Source organism: Nuphar pumila, chromosome 14 (assembly GCF_984573655.1).
Source record: "Nuphar pumila chromosome 14, dmNupPumi1.hap1.1, whole genome shotgun sequence".
Classification (NCBI taxonomy): Eukaryota; Viridiplantae; Streptophyta; class Magnoliopsida; order Nymphaeales; family Nymphaeaceae; genus Nuphar; species Nuphar pumila.
The window spans coordinates 8,108,319-8,127,130 of record NC_143262.1 but is presented as its reverse complement, the minus strand read 5'-3'; the positions used below and the strand labels follow the sequence as shown (position 1 = coordinate 8,127,130).

Here is an 18,812-nt window from a genome sequence, read left to right as displayed (position 1 = left end):
ATCTTTGTAAACCCGTAGATGGTGGTGTTGAAGTTGGTTCACAGAGTCGTCATCACCAACTGCTGTTTTGGGTGCACTTGTATTTGCCAAATCCCCGAGATGGGATGAGAGTTGGTCCTTCCATCTCCCAAATTCAGCTACATTCTAGAGATGATGTAGTTGCCAAATCTGGTGGCTCAAGCATTAAATATTTGGTCTTTCCACTTATCAAGGTCCTCGTACAATTTAATATTTGTTTCTTCCTTCCTGGGTGCTCTTATGTACAGTTTGATAGCTGTACTTGGGAAGAATATGTTCAATGCAGTCAAAATCCTAAAATTATCTCCCAAACAGATGAAAGATTTGATAAATCCTGTAGCTTCAAGTCCAGAATTTGGCATCTCAGAACTAAATACAGGATTCAAAACAAAGCCTCAGTGAAGATCAACACATGAATCACCTCAATCCAACACTACAAGAAAATTGTTAATTAGCGACGGAAATTAGCGACGGAAATTAGCGACGGATTTTTCCCGTCGCTACTTAGCGACAGATTAGCTAGAGATAGAATCTGTCGCTAATTTGCGACGGATTAGCGAGGAAACGACTTTTATCGCTAATGTGTCGCTACTTAGCGACGGATTAGCGACTGCATGTTTTTGTCGCTACTTTTGATTACAAGAACACCATTTTAGCGACGGATTTAGAGAGGGAACTCTGTCGTCGCTACTCCGTCGCTAATTAGCGACGGAGTAGCGACAGAATATATTCCGTCGCTTTTTTGGTATTTGGGTTTCGAGACGGCTTCGCGACGGAATTTTTCCGTCGCTAAGCCGTCGCTAAATGTCGCGTAAATCCCTAATCCCATCCCTCTTTCTCTTTTCCCTGTTTCGCTGTACTGCACCCTCCCGCCGCCCGTCGGCCCTCGCCACCGCCGCTCGCCAGCCGCCGCTCCCCGTCCACCGCTCGCCAGCTGCCGATCCCCGTCAACCTCCCGCCACCGTCCGGCGAAGCGCAGGTTCTTCTTCTTCTTCTTCTTCTTCTTCTTTTTCTTCTTCTTCTTCTTCTTCTTCTTCTTCTTCTAAACGCAGGGGGTACGCCCCTTCCCTGCCGGAAACGGAGGGGGTTTAACCCCCTGCCGTGCTTTCCGGCAGGGGGGGTCGACCCCCTGCGTTTCCGGCAAGGGGGGTCGACCCCCTGTCGGAAAGGCATGGGGGGTCGACCCCCTGCCGGAAACGCATGGGGGGTCGACCCCCTGCCGGAAACGCATGGGGGGTCGACCCCCCTGCCGTAAAGGCACGGCAGGGGGTCAACCCCCCATGCCGGAACTGCCTTTCCGGCAGGGGGTTTAACCCCCTTCCCTGTTTTGAAAAGAATTTTTGTCGGCTGGGCCGGCTGGGCCGGCTATGGCCCTGTCATAGGCTCGCCTAGCACCCAGCCGACTGGGTGCTGGGCCTGGCGCACCTGCCAGCATGCTGGCAGTCAGCCGAGTGCTACTCGGCTGGCTGCCAGCCAGCCAACAGCCACCAACGTGAATAAAAAGATTTTTTTTTTTGAAATAAAGGGATCATACCCAGCCGATCACTCGGCTGGGCCAACAACGAGGGTTCACGGCTTGACTTCGGCTGGTCTGTCAGCCGACACCCATACCACATCGATCGTGCCATGGATTTCTTTTTGAAAAAAAAAATGAAAAACAAGGAAAAATATCAATATAACATAGTGGATTCGTAGATCCACTGATTCGCCATGGATTTCCATCAAAACATGCATGGAAATCCTACCTCTACCCGATTTCTCAAACGTTTCACATAAGAAAATGCCCGTACCTTGAGAGAAATACCCGATTTTTTTAGTTAGTGTTTCATCTTGTTTCATGATTAGTTAGTTTGTTACTTAATTTGTTTTATTTTTGTGCAGATTTTTCAACGGAACCAACTCGTGCTCGGCCACCTGTGGTAAGTAAATGACAAAAACAATGCAAATCGGGTAAATACCCGTGGTGAGTAAGTGATGCAAACGTATCACATGTTATTTAATTTATTGAATGCAGCACTTTATTGTTCACACACTCACTTAGTTGTTGATATCTAGGACTGCTTTGTTGGAGTTCGGAGATCATGCTGAGCATGATTTTAATGTAGAAATATGGAAGTGTTCTTATTTTTGGAGTACGGAGTCCATGCTAAGCATGGTAGTAGTTAGTGAGATATTGAAGTGTGTTTGCTGCAGGTACATGTTTGCCATTTATTTGATATGAATGATTATGATGTATTGCAATGTTTGATGTAATTGTATCCATGCTTGCATGTAGTTACTTTCAATTTGATTTTGACTTCCATGTGAAATTTTATAATAAAAGCATGCTTCAAATGATTGTATCATGTCATTAATAGTTTGCACATGAAAATATTAAGTTATCAATGCATGCATCAAAATTCTTGTTATTGTTTGACATAGTATATTGCATGATAAATTTGATATTTTCTTCATCGTCGCATTCTGATTGTTTTTTTCTTAATTCGTTAGGATACTATTCGTAACATCATACGACAGAATGACTGCAAACCGTGAATGGATGTACCGTAGGATAGTGGACAATGAGTTATTGCATGAATATATGGATGGTGTCGATAGTTTTATTGAATGTGCAACGGCGAGTGTCAGTACGGTAGATCCCACAGGTCGGATTAGGTGTCCCTACAAGATTTGTAAGAATAATCGATTTGTAGAACCTCATGGCGTTAGACATCACCTATACAGGAAGGGTTTTGTGAGTGATTATCAGAACTGGGCGTTTCATGGAGAAGAATTTAGAAACGATTTTGATGCACGGGTGAATGTGGTGCACGATAATCCATATACGAATTTGATATTTGATGCTGCAGGAACAGAACTGGGTTCTGCTATGAGTTCTAGTGATGTAAGAACTGTCGTAGATGAAGAATCACCAAACGATGCAGCTAGTAGATTTTATGATTTACTTAAAGATGCTGATGAGCCACTTTGGAACGGTTGTGAGAGTCACACTATCTTGTCTGCAGTTCTTCAACTAATGAATTTGAAGTCCGAGTATAATTTGAGTCAATCATGTTTTGACCGTTTGTGCATGATTGTGAAGAGTATGTTGCCTAAAGATGAGAAATTGCCACAAAATTTCTATCGTGCGAAAGTTATGGTCAACGCTCTAGGTATGGGTTACAAAAAGATTGATGCTTGTCCAAATCACTGCATGTTGTATTTCAAGGAGCAGGAAAACGACATATCATGCCCGTCATGTGGGCATCCTCGGTTCAAGCCAAAGACAAGAGGCAATGGTAGCACGAGATCAAAGGAAGTTTCATACAAGTCGCTCCGCTACTTTCCTATCACTCCTAGATTGCAGCGATTGTATATGTCTTCAAAGACAGCTAAACACATGAGATGGCATGCAAATAAAGTTCGACACGATGAAAACAAGATCACACATCCTGTTGACGCTGAAGCTTGGAAGCACTTTGATCGTACTCATCAGAACTTCGCAATGGAAGTGCGAAATGTTAGACTCGGTCTATGTACAGATGGATTTAATCCATTTGGGGGTAGATCAACTCCATACTCATGCTGGCCAGTATTTGTAACTCCATACAACCTTCCACCAAGCTTGTGTATGAAACGTCCAAATCTTTTCTTGTCTCTGTTGATCCCTGGTCCGATCTCACCTGGCCAAAATCTTGATGTATATCTAAGGCCATTGATTGATGAATTAAAAGTACTGTGGGATGACGGTGTTACCACGTATGATGCCCACAAAAAACAAAATTTCAACATGAAGGCCGCTGTTCTATGGACAATCAGTGACTTCCCTGCATATGGTATGTTATCTGGTTGGAGCACACATGGGAGGTTGGCTTGTCCGTACTGCATGGAGGATTCCAAAGCTTTTAGATTGAGGCATGGAAGGAAGCCTTGCTGGTTTGATTGCCATCGTCGATTTCTACCCAGCGATCATCCGTTCCGACGTCAAAAGAATGCATTTACAGCAGGCACAACTGAAATGGAAGGTCCATCCTCAAGATTGTCTGGCATAGAGATTTTAAGAAGATTGCGATACTTTCCAAATGTATTAACAGATGCCCGCAGTCCTACACCCTTCCGTGGATTTGGGAAGGAACACAATTGGACGAAAAAATCTATTTTTTGGGAACTACCGTATTGGCCGACCCTATTGATACGACATAATTTGGATGTGATGCATGTAGAGAAAAATGTGTTTGATAATGTGTTCAATACAGTAATGAATATTAAAGGAAAAACGAAGGATAATCCGAAGGCCCGTATGGATTTAAAATTAATATGTAAAAGACCAGAATTGGAACTCAAAGAGTATAATGGCAAAGTACTGAAACCAAAGGCGAAGTACGTGCTCGGACCTGATCAAATAAAACATGTATGTCAATGGTTGAGACAACTGAGATTTCCAGATGGATATGTCTCTAACATTGCTCGGGCTGTGAAGATTGACGATGGACAGTTATATGGGTTGAAGAGCCATGATTGTCATATCTTTATGCAACGATTGATACCCCTAGCATTCCATGATATGTTAGACAAACCTATATGGGGGGTATTGTCTGAGTTGAGCGGATTTTTCAGAACATTGTGCGCATCGGAGGTCATTGTATCAGATGTAAAGAATCTCGAGGACTCTGTCATCACCACTGTTTGTCTGTTAGAAAAGATATTTACGCCAGCATTTTTCGATGTTATGGAACATTTGATCATACATCTGCCATATGAACTAAGGGTTGGTGGCCCTGTGCAATATCGATGGATGTACCCATTTGAAAGGTATATGTTTTTTTATATTTGTCTCTTTAATGACAGATATTTAAAATTTGAAATGTATATTCTTGTCAGATGCATGTTCGACCTAAAAAAAAAGGTTCGTAATAAAGCAAGAGTAGAAGGCTCTATTTGTGAGGCGTACACTTTAGAAGAGATTTCAAATTTCTCATCTATGTACTTCGAACCTCATATTTCAACACGTTACACATGCCCGCCCCGTAACGATGATGGAGAACAAGTAACTGTAGCTGACAAGCTGTCGATATTTCAACGACTTGGGCATGCATTTGGTAGTTGCCGATCAAGGCTATTGACAGATCGAGAGCAAGATGCAACACACATCTATATTCTTTTTAATTGTTCAGCGATCGACCCATACATCGAGTAAGTATATGTATATGCAACTCAATTATAAATCCTTTTATGTTCTATATGTGGATACATGGCTCGGTAATATAAGTATTTGTGGTTTGCAGACGATTTGATCTGGAGTTGCAAAGCAAAGTTTCACATCTCACTAATGCAGAAGTACAAAAAGAACGTGAAACTAAGTTTGTGGAGTGGTTGAAACAGTTGGTAAAGAAGCTAACATAAATTTTGTACTTATAAACAACACTAAGTTACTTAATTGATCGTGATCACAATAATTGTTTATGTCTGTGCGTAGGTTCGCCATGGTGATGTTAAAGATCAAGGAATATGTGATTTAGAAAATGGTCCGACCAAAGTTGTGCAATGCTACAACGGGTATATCGTAAATGGTTATCGATTCCATACAAAAGACTACGGTATAAACAAATCAACGATAAATAGTGGCGTGTGTGTCAAGGGTAGCAGCTACGGTGAAAATGAACATGATTACTACGGTGTTATAGAGGAAATAATGGAGTTGACTTACTTAGGCATGAATAACAGGGTTACGGTATTCAAGTGTCATTGGTTTGATCCAACTGCAACAAGACTCGACAAAGCTTCAGGCATTGTAGAGGTGAATCATAAATCTAGGTTTGGAACATATGAACCATTCATATTAGCCTCGCAAGCTCAACAAGTTTATTATACTTCATATCCGAGTATAAAAAAGTCAGATAGAAATGAATGGTGGGCAGTTTGCAAGGTGAAATCCAAACTATACCCCGAGTATGATCAGTTACAAGAAGATGAGTTAGCTGAAGACAGTGATTACTATCAATCAGATGATGTCTGTGACTTCGCTTATGGTCACGATGTTGCGCATGATATGCATGTCATATCTCCATTGGCTGATGAAACATTCATAGAGGAATGTGATCCAAATGATGTACCAAGTGGATGGGCAAACAATGAAGAAGAAGAAGAAGAAGAAGAAGAAGAAGAAGAAGAAGAAAAAGAAAGTCAAACTAGTGACGAGGAAGAATTCTCAAGCTAGTGAAAAAAATCTTATACTTCAAACCTCTATTTAAATGCATTGTAATACTTGATGTGAGTTGTATTGCAATACTTGGTGTGAATGATTAAAAATTTTATTTCAATGTATTGTAATACTTGATACGAATGATTCGAATGCATTGTAATTTATCTGAATGTATTATAATTTATGCAATTAACGAATGATTTGAATTAGTGCAATACTTGATGTCAATGATTTGAATTATTTGAATGCATTGCAATGCTTGATGTGAATGACTTGAATGCATTGTAATACTTGATGTGAATTATTTGAATGTATTGTATGACATATGTTATTTGTTAGAATATGGTTCGTGGAGGTTATAGTGGTCGCTCATCCAGTAGTAGCCAGGCTCAACCTTCATCTTCACGGGCTCCTGTGATAGGTATATCATATAACTAATTAGATGCTTGATTAGTTCAAATGCACATTCTGAGAACTTGGTGTGTATTTTTTTACAGATGATGTTGCGCCTGTATACGACCCACCTACACCAGTTGATCGCACAAGTCAACAGCCAACACAGGAAACAGGGTCTTCACAGGCTGGCACAAGAAGACTCATTCGAATAGTGTATATCGATAATCGACCGTAAGTATTTTGTTTTCAATTATTGCATATCTTTTAAATATTTTATATTGATATTTACTGTGTAACAATTCATGTGCAGCACGAGGTTTGAGCCACAAGAAGTAGTACGGGAGATTAGGAATTCACTTCTTCAACATCTACCAGGACCAGTTGCTCAATGGAAAGAGTACCCAAAGGAGGTATTAGACAGATTGTGGTCCTCATTCGTGGTATACAGTTGTTCCTCATAGTTAATGTGTTTCATATTTAATTTATTTAAGCAATGTCTACTAACTTTCTGAAAATATTTGTAGGCTTCGAATCGCTTTGCAACTACGGTGGAAGAAAATGATGCAAGGAAGGTGTGGCAGAAGGTGGCTGCCAATCGATTTGCAGACATGCTGCACACTATGAAGACTGCAGCAAAAAAAGCATCTGGCGTAGTAGATGATCCATTACTGTGGAAGGGCCATGGTCCTATTACTATCAGGAGAGATTACTGGGATGAAATGTGCGATATGTGGGCGGGAGATGCATTTAAAAATCGCTCTGCGAAGGCTTCACAAAATCGATCGAAGATGCCCGAAGCCCATCTACACACAGGTGGATCTAAGACATTTGGGAGCCACCTAAAGAAAATGGTAACTCATCAATATATAATATTAATTTTATAAGTATAGTTGCAAATTTGTGTACTAAATCTTTTGTCATTTAACTTCGCAGGAAGCAGAAAAAGGAGGCAGTGTACCATATAAGGATGTGTTTGTAGAAACACATAAACGGAAGACCACGGGAGTCTTCGTATCAGAGAAGGCGAGAACGACAACGGTATGTATTAATTCTATTAATAATCATTGCAATATATATGCAAGTTATCATAATGTTATCATTAATTATTAATGAATACTTTAAACATTATTTTGTAGGAGGCATATGAGCAACAAATGGTAGAGCGATATGGTGAAGACGCTACTCAGCATCCATCATTTGATCCTACAGCATAGGTGACTGCAGCAGGTGAACCCAAAAAAGGTCGCGTGTTCGGGTTTGGGAGTAATATGAACACTTCACCAGTTATTGGTTCTTCCAGTTACGGCTCACCAACTTCTTGCGCCGACATAAGCTCCAAGCAGCCGACTATTCTTTCCGGTGATGATGTACGCGAGATCATTAATGAATCACTGAATAACTACTTCCAATACACCGTCGCCCCCTTTCTCCGAAATGAGATCAAGGCCGCTGTTCAGGATAGGGGATCTTCGATTCCAGGTCCCTCTCAGGTATAATCACATATATAGTTTTTTTGACTATCTTAAAGCACATCTGAGCATGGTAAAATCACATATAGAGTTTTTCTAGATGCCTTAGAACACATATGAACATGCTATAATCACATATTCAATTTTTTTACTGCCTTAGCACACATATGAGCATGATAGAATCACATATATATATATTTAACTTTTTGTCTGTCTTAGAGCACATATGAGCATGATAGAATCACATATAAAGTTTTTTTGATTGCATTAGAACACATAAGCATGCTATAATCACATATTCAGTTTTTTTACTGCCTAAGAACACATATGAGCATATTATAATCACATATTCTGTTTTTTGACTGCCTTAGCACACATATGAACATGCTATAATAACATATAGAGTTTTTTAACTGCCTTAGAACACATATGAACATGTTATATATCATTTATGATAGAATCACATATAAAATTTTTGGCTTTGCCTGCCTTAGAGCACATATGAGCATGCTATATTCACATATTCAATTTTTTTACTGCCTTAGCACACATACGAGCATGATCGAATCACATATATAGTTTTTTGCTTGCCTTAAAGCACATCTGAGCATGGTAGAATCACATATAGAGTTTTTTTATATGCCTTAGAACACATATGAACATGCTATAATCACATATTCAATTTTTTGACTGCCTTAGCACACATATGAGCATGATAGAATCACATATAGAGTTTTTTTATTGCCTTAGATCACACATGAGCACATGATAGAATCACATATAGTGTGTAATTTATTTCATTATATTTTGTTTATCAATACTGACTGTTCTTTTCTTGTGTAGGCTGCTAGCGATAATCAGGGTAGTGGAGCTGAAGGGACAGATAAAGACAATGAACAAGAAGACGCACAAAATCTTGGCGATGATTAGAGGACTGTGTTGAAGAAGTTCTATTTTTTTTATTTTTCCTAATTGTAATTGTTGAATTGTAAATAATTAAACTTCTTAGTTTTAAGGTGGAACGATTAATTATTATAGATACTTGTTATATGAATTTTTTTGTGTGGTTTGTTTTTTATTTACAGGAAATATAAATTGTACAGGAAATATAAATTGTACAGTTCTCCGTAATTAATTTTTAAATAAATTTTTTTTGATTTTTTTTCGTTTTTGCGACGGATTAGCGACGGATGATTCCGTCGCTATTCATATTAATCTAGCGACGGCTTAGCGACGGAATTAAATCCGTCGCCACGCCGTGGTCGCCGTTTAGTACCGGCGGATTGGCGACGGAATATAGCGCTCGTTATTCCGTCGCAATTAGCGACGGACTTGGCGACGGAATTATTCCGTCGCCAGTTAGCGTCGAAATATTCGCGACGTAAGCATACTGTCGCCGCGTTGTCACTAATCCGTCGCTAACATGGTTAGCGACGGATTAGCGACGAAAGGTGGTCGTCGCTAATCTACTGCTCTGTTGTAGTGCAACTTGTTTGTAGGATTTTTTGGTAATTCAAAAATCAACGGGTGAGAAAACACAATTTTTTGTAATTAAAAAACTTTCTATTCCTCTTTGCCCCATCTCTTTCCTCTCCATTTCTAACTAAAAAAAGCATAGCAGGGCCAGTGCAGGTCATCGGAGGGCAAGAAGAGGAGGAAATAAAAGGAAGAAGAAGAAGAAGAAGAAGAAGAAGAAGAAGAAGAAGAAGAAGAAGAAGAAGAAGAAAAGCGAGGTAGTTGCATGCCACTGGTTGCATTCTTAATGATGAGGGTCATTATTGTAATTTGGTTTGTGATATAACCTGAGTTAAAGGACAATTTAAATACAAGCCCTTGTTTGACAGTTTCTAGAGAAAGTTTGGCCCATATTTGGAATATCGAAAACATGACGCGCATATTTAAAATTAAAGGCAATGGTTGACCCCTAAATGGATTTTTTTTTTGAAGTGAAATTTTGTTACGTTATGAGCCATTGATTTTGTTTGTTTTGATAAAAAATCCTCCTTGCATATGAGAACTAATGTGTGAACTGTGATTTTTATGGAGTTTTATTCCTTTCTCCTTGAATCTACCCGCACGAATGTGATCTACATGGTTTTATAAGAACCCACTCTTGAATCATCCATTTTGATGCATAAATGAGATCTTTTAAGGCTTTAAAATCAATGACTCATAATCTTCATAAATATTCAAGCATTTAAAAATCACATTTTTCATAGAAAATACACAAACCAATGGTTGATTCCTAGCAATTTCATCATGTCAAACACATCCAAATGGTTGGATTTGCAAAAAAAAGTGTTGAAAACGCCAAATTTTAGAGTTCTCACATTTCATGCAATTCCCCTATTCTAGTGACTCTAATCACATGATCTTGTAATAGGATGATCTAAAATTTGTGTTTTACTAAACAAATCTGGTAGGTCATATCTATGAGGGAGTATCAGGTCAGAGTGACCTCTGACGCAATCCTGTTAGAAGTCACCTTGGTGCCGTTCATCTATCAGATGAACGTCATTCAAAATGCCATGGCTGAACTATAATTTGAGCCGCTCATTTTGTAAACTCTAAATATCCTTCATCTCGGGCATCAATGGTTCTAAAGAAAGAAAAAGAAAGACAATCTTGGAGGATGCTGAGTCCAATTATGGTGTTTTGGATGCCGTTCATCATCGCATGAATGAATAACATCAAGGTGACCTCTAAGGGCAACCCGTGCTCATTCCATATCTATTGGGTTGTTCTGATTATCCAATCATTTGATTGGACGTTTCAAGATGAGTGCACATAGGGGCACACCATAGACAAAGTGCAAAAACAAGACATAAACTAGTGAATATATGGTTTGGTTGAGCATATGTATCCAATATGATGTTTGAAAAAATAGCTATCTAAAAATGCACCAAGCCTGACCATAGTGCACCATTCCACAGTTCGTCCCTTCAAACTTAAAACCATCCTTCCCTTGCACCATTTTTTTTCAAAGCCATCCTCTTTCTGCCAACCATGGCAAAACCATCCCTAAGGGCATGTTTGATGGCTTGTCCATGAAATCATGGAACAAAAGAACAAAACGAATAGAACGAGTAACAACTGTTCCAAGTCCAATGGTTGTTTAGACCGTTTCAGAAGCTGTGTTCCAAATGTCTGTTATTTGATGACTATGTGTGAACAACTTGGATGCTCTTGAATTTAGAAATTTGAAGAAATTCTAAGAAATCTGATGCAAACTGCGAATTATGTAGAAATCTGTTCTATGAAAAATGGCATACAATTCTAAAGATCAAAACATCCACTGAAAAATTAATGGAAAACAGGGGACATGCTGGAAACTCATCGCCAAAAGATAACCCATAAACAAATTGGTGAAAAAATAATAACCCATATCACAAATTCTTGAGTTGGATTCGAAAATCAAAAGAAATGATGGAAAATTTAATTCCAAGAGCAACAACAAGCAAAAACGAGAAAATTCTCATCATAAAATCATCAAAATTTTTCCAAAAACACAGAACGATATGGAGAAGCAAGGAGATACATATGTGCGGCTTGAACCATGGGTTTCTGGGAACAATATGCTCTTGAATAAGTGGTCGTTGGCGGATCTTGGTAGAAGAAGGTGAAGATAGTGGTCCTGATTCCATGCCCTGATCTATCTCCCTTATAAAACTTAAAAGAAAAAAAATGAAAAATTCAAGCGAAATAGACAAAAGCAAGACAAGTATAAGCAAAAAATTACAGTTAGCAATGGTAGATCAATTTTTGTGCGTTAGCCCAGTGGCTGCAGAGAGAGAGAGAGAGAGAGAGAGAGAGAGAGAGAGAGAGAGAGAGAGAGAGAGAGAGAGTTGGGGATGGGAGGGGGAGGAGCATAGACGAGAGGGTGCAAAAATGAGAGAGCATCGCGGGCACTTATTTTTTTGTTTTTAATATGCGTCCGCTTGGTCCGTGTTCTTTTTGTAATAGGAGGGTCAAACAAAAATTATACCAAAAAATGAATGTGGTAAACACCATTCCGCACATCCGCCTGTCCGTTGTTTGTTAAAAAATGCATGCCCAGCGGCCGTGGCATCACACGTGGTGCGCGAGACACACAATCAAACATGCCCTATGTTAGTGCTTCATACACGAGAGAAATCCAGTGCAGGGACAAAGCTGTCCTTGCTCCTTTAGAACACAGATCAAGTGATATGCCAAATCAAGTTTCATCCTTGTTTCTGCATAATCACCGTCCATCGTGGCGGTCAATAGCAACCGCTGCCAATGACATCATGCACATTTATGGTGAGCCCCAAGATTTGCATAATGAACCGCAACGGCAATCCCAAAGCACTAATAAAACATGATTTGGCATATCACCAGATTTGTGATATTTCATTGGCATGAGACAATTATGGCTTCCATTGGATTCACTGAACCATACCATGATCGTACGGTAACAACAATTTTTTTCAATGACAAGCCAACCGAAAATAAGGGCATGATGTTGGGCGTTTTTGCATTTGGTGGTACTTAGGTAAAATCTTGGTCAAACTACCTTGGTGGTGCTGTTTGGAGTCTCGGAGCTGGGATGAGAGTTTATGCACTTGAGATGAGAAGTGAGGCCATTTTTTCTTTGTATTTACACTAAATCATGGATTTGGAAGCTGCCACTTCTTCAATAATCGCCCATCCCAGCAACAGATTCCAAACAGGCCCTAATAAAAAGCATAAACACAATACTCATTGTAAGGCAATTATTTGAGAGAAACTTGTTTAAGCTCCATCCCTCTCTCTCTCTCTTAGACTCTCTCATTAGACTCCCACGTACAGGTCAGATCCCATCATTTGATGAGTTACATCCTATATTTAATCCTAACCATCCAATCGACGACTAGGTTGGTCCAAGGTTGCCAAACTAGAAAGCAGAAGCAGAAAATGATACAGGAAGCAAGAAGCGAGGTATTTTAAAATTTATATAGAGCGGGAAGCGAAGTTTCAATTTAAAAGCGAAATATGAATAAAAAATGAAGCAATATGGAATCAAACAAGAAACAAATAAAAACTAAAATAAAATTGATTGTTTTTATATTTCATGATTTTTCTATAAAAAAGTTAATTTTTTGTTAAAATCTTTTAAAGAAAGTATATGGAAAGTGAGTGAAAGCGTGAGAGAAAATACATGAAAAAGATGAAAAAAAATGTGAGAAAAACATATACTATGCATAGACCATGTGTGTGAGAAGTGTGGGGGAATCAAGCTTCCCATGAAGTTTTAGAAGTGAGGAATATCGTGCTTTTGAAGCAAGTTTTTAGAAAGCAAGCTTACCACCTACCTATAAGAAGCTTCCGGTAACTCTGGGTTGGTCCACATTCACAACGGAATGTAGACTGATCCCAAGTATTTAGATGCATCAGCTGAACGAATAAGATTGACATGAGATACATTCTGTCTAAAAAGAAACCCCTTTTTTTGGAAAACATGCAGCACCCTTAATTTCATTTGAATTATTAGCTTTGCAAACCAGTGGAGGCTCCCCTTGTCTTGGGGGAGCAATTAATGCACGTCACGATGTTTTGGAATTCGAATGGTACAGTTGTATAACGGGAAGGGGTATGCCTAAACCCATCTTTCTCTGTCGTAAAAACCAAAAAAATTGTTAGCCCTCCAGAATTCTTTTATTTTTATTTTTTGCCGTAGTCTACCTACCCCAGTTAAAGAAAAATACAAAAAGCAGGAGAGTGCTATAGGCCTATGGAACATGAACTCTTTGAACAGGGCCGCACCTGCATCACACTTGGGTGGGATACTTCTTTTGTGTCAGGTGACGTAAACCACACTGAGGTTTATTTATGTCTAAAAATAGATTCAGTAAACCCTAACCAAGTTCAGTTTTATCTATATTATATATAAATACATAAATGCACACATATGCAGTGTAAACGTAAAACTGTTAAAAATTATATTTATACTCTCCTTGCACCCCTTATCTAAGTTTTTTTTTAAAGTGCTGCATAGTCGCATCTGCACCGGGTATCCGCATCTGCACCTATGTGACATAGCCTGTGGCCTATGCACACTGAAATGAAATGAAAGGAACCTCAAAGCAAATACAGTCGCTCAAAGCCCAAGCCTCACACACGTGTTTACTCATTTCTTCTCAACTAGACCCTGGATTTGATTGTTTGCAATAAATGAAAAAGATGTCTCATGGATTGATTCTGAGTGCCTGGCCTCTGTTTCTGTCCCTGAACAATCACTATTCCCATGGCTTTTAATTAACTCACTTGCACTGAAAACCTTGCATGACCTGATACCATAAGTTTGATGACTTAAATACAAGGGTGAAATGTTCATCACTTTTATATTCATTGTTTGTAATAAAATACTATAAAATAAACAATAACATGTAGAAAGGGGCGCAACTTATATAACAAGACTCTGACCTTCTTCCCCTCCACTCAACTTCCTACCTTTGTAGTTTTGTGACTTTGTGTTGTACTCAAAGTTTCTTTTTCCATTTTTGTTTATTTATTTATTTTTAACAGAACAAGAGTCAATCTCGTCAGAATCCTTTCATTGCCGTTTCTGTTCTCGAGTTACTGATACCAACTCTTCCGCCTAACCAATCCTCACTTATACTTGAGTATGTGTTCTTGAAAATGGCTATCTTGTTGGTGTTTTTCTTCCTTTCTTCCCGTCAGTTCATAAGAGAGAGAGTTGGTTTCCACAACAAATAGGAGTATTGAGGTAATAAATTAGTTATCTTTGGTTTTAATAAAAAAATCATGATATCATGATAATCACCTGTAAAAAACAAATGATACAAAAAGAAAAGACAAAGCAAAAAGAGAAAACAGTTCAGAACTAGTGTTACTATGAATTATACTTTTTCAGAAGGGGCGGTGAACTTCGATGATTTTTGTGGGGTGTCTTCCAATATTTGACAATGTATTACTCTAAGTCATGGGAAGATGGGAAGATAAATTACTGAATTTCATCTATCTTTATTTTTAATCAACATTATAGTCGCCAGAACTTAAACCGTAGAATCAAATTATGAACCACAATGCATGATTTATGATGCCATATCTGCACTGAAAAAGCAAAGCAAAGGGGCTGTCAGTGCTTAATAGTAAAATATTCTAGATTGTGAGGTGCATCATATCATTTCAAACTCAACACATTTTTTATGCAATTCTTTTCCCAATAACATACGAGTTATATTACATAAAGAAGCTGCTGAAATCTAGGATAAATTTAACTCTAAATTAACACCATAAACTCCGCCGCTTGTGCCATCACTCATTACCTTAAGAACCGAAGAACTAAATTAGAAAAAGATATAATGTGTGCAAGTAGTATTAACATGTTCATAAGCACTTCAAAGATCCTATGAAATCATTCATTTTTTTTCCTTTATGAAAAGGGTATTAAATGAATCCAATGTTGAATTTCAGCTGCCTTTAATTCATTGTACACCACAATCATCACCATTTAACTTCAAACAGATCAGAAAGAGAGAAAAAAGAAATAATAAAACATGAGAAAGAGTATTAGTGCTTATAACATGTCCTAGAGGCTTAAGATCCATGTGAGGTGTTTATTATCATTTTCACCTTGGCCTTCTGTAACAGATGATGACATATAGCTCATGGCCAGTAAATTCTCATCTGACGGTTGAGCTGCGGTTTGAAAAAGCTGCTTGCAAGATTGACATGTGATCTGTAGGATGTTATTGTTATCTTGTTTGATTGATTGACCCCTCATAATCTGGGCCTTATCCAGTTCAGCTTGAGCTTGCTGCCTGATTCTCTTTGCATTGGCAAACTCCTCCTCGGCTAATTCAACTTGAAGCTTAGCTTGCTGCCTAGCCTCTTCTGCATATGCCCTCTCTGCTGTTGCCAACTTGAGCTGCTGCCTAGCTTGCTCTTTCAGCTTCAAAGCCGAGATCACGTTGACATGGAACGGGTCGATCGACACCGGATCGCCTGAGCTCTTGTTGATCGCCTGCTGTTTCCAATTGAGATTATCCAAAGGTTTGCTGATGTTGTTAAGCAATGAAAACTCAGGCTTTCTGTTGGGTTGGTTGGGTGTGTCTTCTTTACTGGCAAGGCCGATTGAGAGTTCCAATCTGGTTGAATGGTTTTCATCTGTTTTCAGGTTGGTGGTGCTTTGGGTAGGCAAGTGAGCATTGGAAGTGGGTAAGAGTTGGAGTTCTAGATTGTTGGGAGGACGATCTGCAGCAGAACCAACCCGAATTGCGTGGCTAGAAAATTTCATCATAGGCCAAGCTGCCGCACTAAAATTGGTGTCACCTGATGGGTTGTTACTGGAAGCCGTTCGAGATAAGCAAGCTGACTGTGGAGCTCGAAGTTCTTGGCGTTGTCTTCCTGCAGTGCAGGTATCTTGGTGCTCTATGAAGCTCTCCACCCTAAAAGAAACAAAACACCAATCAGACCTTACAATGTTTAATCGATGGTATTAATAAAAATAATATAGTTCTGACTTTTTTTTAAAAAATTTTGTCCCCTTTCTTTGTGTCTTATTCATTGTGGCTTAGAAGTTGCGAATTCATTTTTTCATTTCCAATTAAAAAAAAAGAAATTGAGAATTCATTAACCACAATCAAGGCTTGGAGGTGTCGTCTGTATAGAGAAAAGAAGAGGCAAGAAATCGATAACCAGCTACAAATTTGGAAACTTTGAACATCCTATTTCTTGGTTTATCATAGAGGGCTTCTTTTATGGAACAGATACACAGCAACCAATTAAAAATTCTGAAATGCTGAGTTAAGATGCATACTACATATCTAGATAAAAACGAGAGGAAATAAAACAAGCTTTCTTTCATTCTTTTTTATGGTATCCAAGAACATGGACTGTGCAACACGAAATAACTAATCAGTTAATTCTTCTCAAACAACCAGGTCAATTATTTATCATCAAGATCTTTGCAGCTAATTATGCATGGGTTTGATGTTTTTTTTTTCTTTTTGATGACGATAGAAAACCCTCACTGAGAACCGGGTCACTTGGTAAAACTTCAGGTTGAGGACACCACCACACAGCCTTAGGTGCCCCAACCATGACAAAGCAACGGCAGCTCCCATGCTCCAGCAGGATTCGATCCTGGGCCTTCAGCCTGACACAGGACCTTGCTGACCACATGGGTAACCACTGCGGTGGTGGCTTTGATGCTAATTTGAAGAAGACTAGAGATTTGGTGCAGATATCTCATATGGGTGAAAGAAATTTAGGGGTGGCCGACCTGGAGAAGACACGGCCACAGTCACAGGAGTGGCCTCTGGTGCCGCAGTTTTTGAGATGGGCCTTGTAGTCCGACTGAACTGCATAGCCTTTGGAGCATTTCTCGCATGTCCACTGCTTGTGGTTGCTGTGCTTTCGCCGGAAATGCTTCTTTATCCCGACAAGATCTCCCAAGGCATGGCAAGGATCATGATGGAGGCACGTCGGCTCAGGGCAGACGAACACACGCTTTTTTATATCCGGCGTTTCCTTCTTGAGCAGCTTCCATGGCACCTTGTGTCTTCTCCGGTGCATCTGAAGGTTCTGGTCCCTCTGAAATCCTTGATTGCAGATCTCACAGACGTAGCGGTCCGATTCGAGCAAGGCTTTAGGCGAGAGAGAGATAACCTCAGCATCAGGATCTGCACACCATGTGATCACAACAATATAAAAAAAACCATCTAACGAAAAAGCTTGAGAAAACAGTTCTTATCATGGTTTTAAGACGAGGGATGCCCATATCAAGAAAACCAAATGAAAGAAATTCTCGTTTGGGATTTCACCTACTTGACAGGAAGAATAAAACCCAGTCCTTTTTTATTCTTAAGAATAAATAGTGACCCGCAACAAATTCAAAATCGAAATAGTTAACAGGAAGAAAAAAACCCAATCCTGCTTTTTCTTTTTCTTTTTCTTAATAAACACTAGTGACCCACAACAAATTCAAAATCGAAATACCCACTTAATTGATTAGTATTAACCATTCTGGAGAGAGAGAGAGAGAGAGAGAGAGAGAGAGAGAGAGAGAGAGAGAGAGAGAGAGAGAGAACCTGGGGTGCCAGCAGGCCTCCTTTTCCTCTTGCTGCTTCCAGTATCTACAGAAGGAAACACGGACAAAGATTGACACGGAGAGTTTCCCAAAGATGGCGTCGTGCCTTTTGCTGATTGAGTACCAAACATGAGTCCTTGTTTGGATTAATTCCGTTTACCCCTTTCAAATCACGATCTGCAACAAGTGAACACCATCGACAGTCTGCAGCAACGATGTGGACAAAACTATATATCTCTATTTGCCAATTTAAGTTGTCTTGCATAACGATCTTGTATTCTCGGTCAACATAATCGAATTTTTTAATTATGATTCTAAAAGAAGAGGAAGAACTAAGAACGAATCTGGCTAGTTGCGTTTAGTCACCAACAGTCAATCAGAGAGAGAGAGAGAGAGAGAGAGAGAGAGAGAGAGAGAGAGAGAGAGAGAGAGAGTGCTAAGGCAGGATGAAGAGGAAAGGTTTCAGGCTACACATGCAGCCTTTCAGCTTTCACCTCCTTCCACAAACAACACAATCACACAACTCTCTCTCCCCCTTAAAACGCCTTTTCATGCCCAATTGAAAATGGCTTTAAATTGAGACCTCTCTCTCTCTCTCTCTGGACCCCGAAAAAAAACATCCTCACAAAGGAACAAATACTAATTATTGGTTAAACAGTAATTGACATGCATAAACGTACAGGGACACCAGTAC

The 18,812-nt window shown here is 39.3% G+C and overlaps 2 protein-coding genes across 2 annotated transcripts; one reads left to right on the top strand and one right to left on the bottom strand.

The window, feature by feature from the left end:
- Positions 1-7,863: 7,863 nt before the first annotated feature.
- On the top strand, positions 7,864-9,211 carry LOC149816255 (uncharacterized). The gene is made up of 2 exons (XM_089986861.1): positions 7,864-8,085; positions 8,908-9,211. The coding sequence occupies exons 1-2, from the start codon at positions 7,864-7,866 to the stop codon at positions 8,992-8,994; spliced, it is 309 nt and encodes a 102-aa protein (XP_089842987.1). The 3' UTR covers positions 8,995-9,211.
- Positions 9,212-15,490: 6,279 nt separating this feature from the next.
- Positions 15,491-18,282, bottom strand: LOC149816254 (zinc finger protein SHOOT GRAVITROPISM 5-like). Its single transcript, XM_089987517.1, has 3 exons — positions 18,120-18,282; positions 17,312-17,711; positions 15,491-16,475 (listed from the first exon to the last, which is right to left on the bottom strand). The coding sequence occupies exons 1-3, from the start codon at positions 18,247-18,249 to the stop codon at positions 15,617-15,619; spliced, it is 1,389 nt and encodes a 462-aa protein (XP_089843643.1). The 5' UTR covers positions 18,250-18,282; the 3' UTR covers positions 15,491-15,616.
- Between the last annotated feature and the right edge of the window lie 530 nt (positions 18,283-18,812).

Coding starts and splice junctions, on each gene's coding strand:
- LOC149816255 (XM_089986861.1), top strand. CDS start 7,864: ATGAACACTTCACCAGTTATTGGTTCTTCCAGTTACGGCTCACCAACT. Junction 8,086..8,907: donor CGATTCCAGGTCCCTCTCAG/GTATAATCACAT, acceptor TTTCTTGTGTAG/GCTGCTAGCGATAATCAGGG.
- LOC149816254 (XM_089987517.1), bottom strand. CDS start 18,249: ATGTTTGGTACTCAATCAGCAAAAGGCACGACGCCATCTTTGGGAAAC. Junction 17,712..18,119: donor GAGGCCTGCTGGCACCCCAG/GTTCTCTCTCTC, acceptor CATGGTGTGCAG/ATCCTGATGCTGAGGTTATC. Junction 16,476..17,311: donor TGTGGCCGTGTCTTCTCCAG/GTCGGCCACCCC, acceptor TGTTTCTTTTAG/GGTGGAGAGCTTCATAGAGC.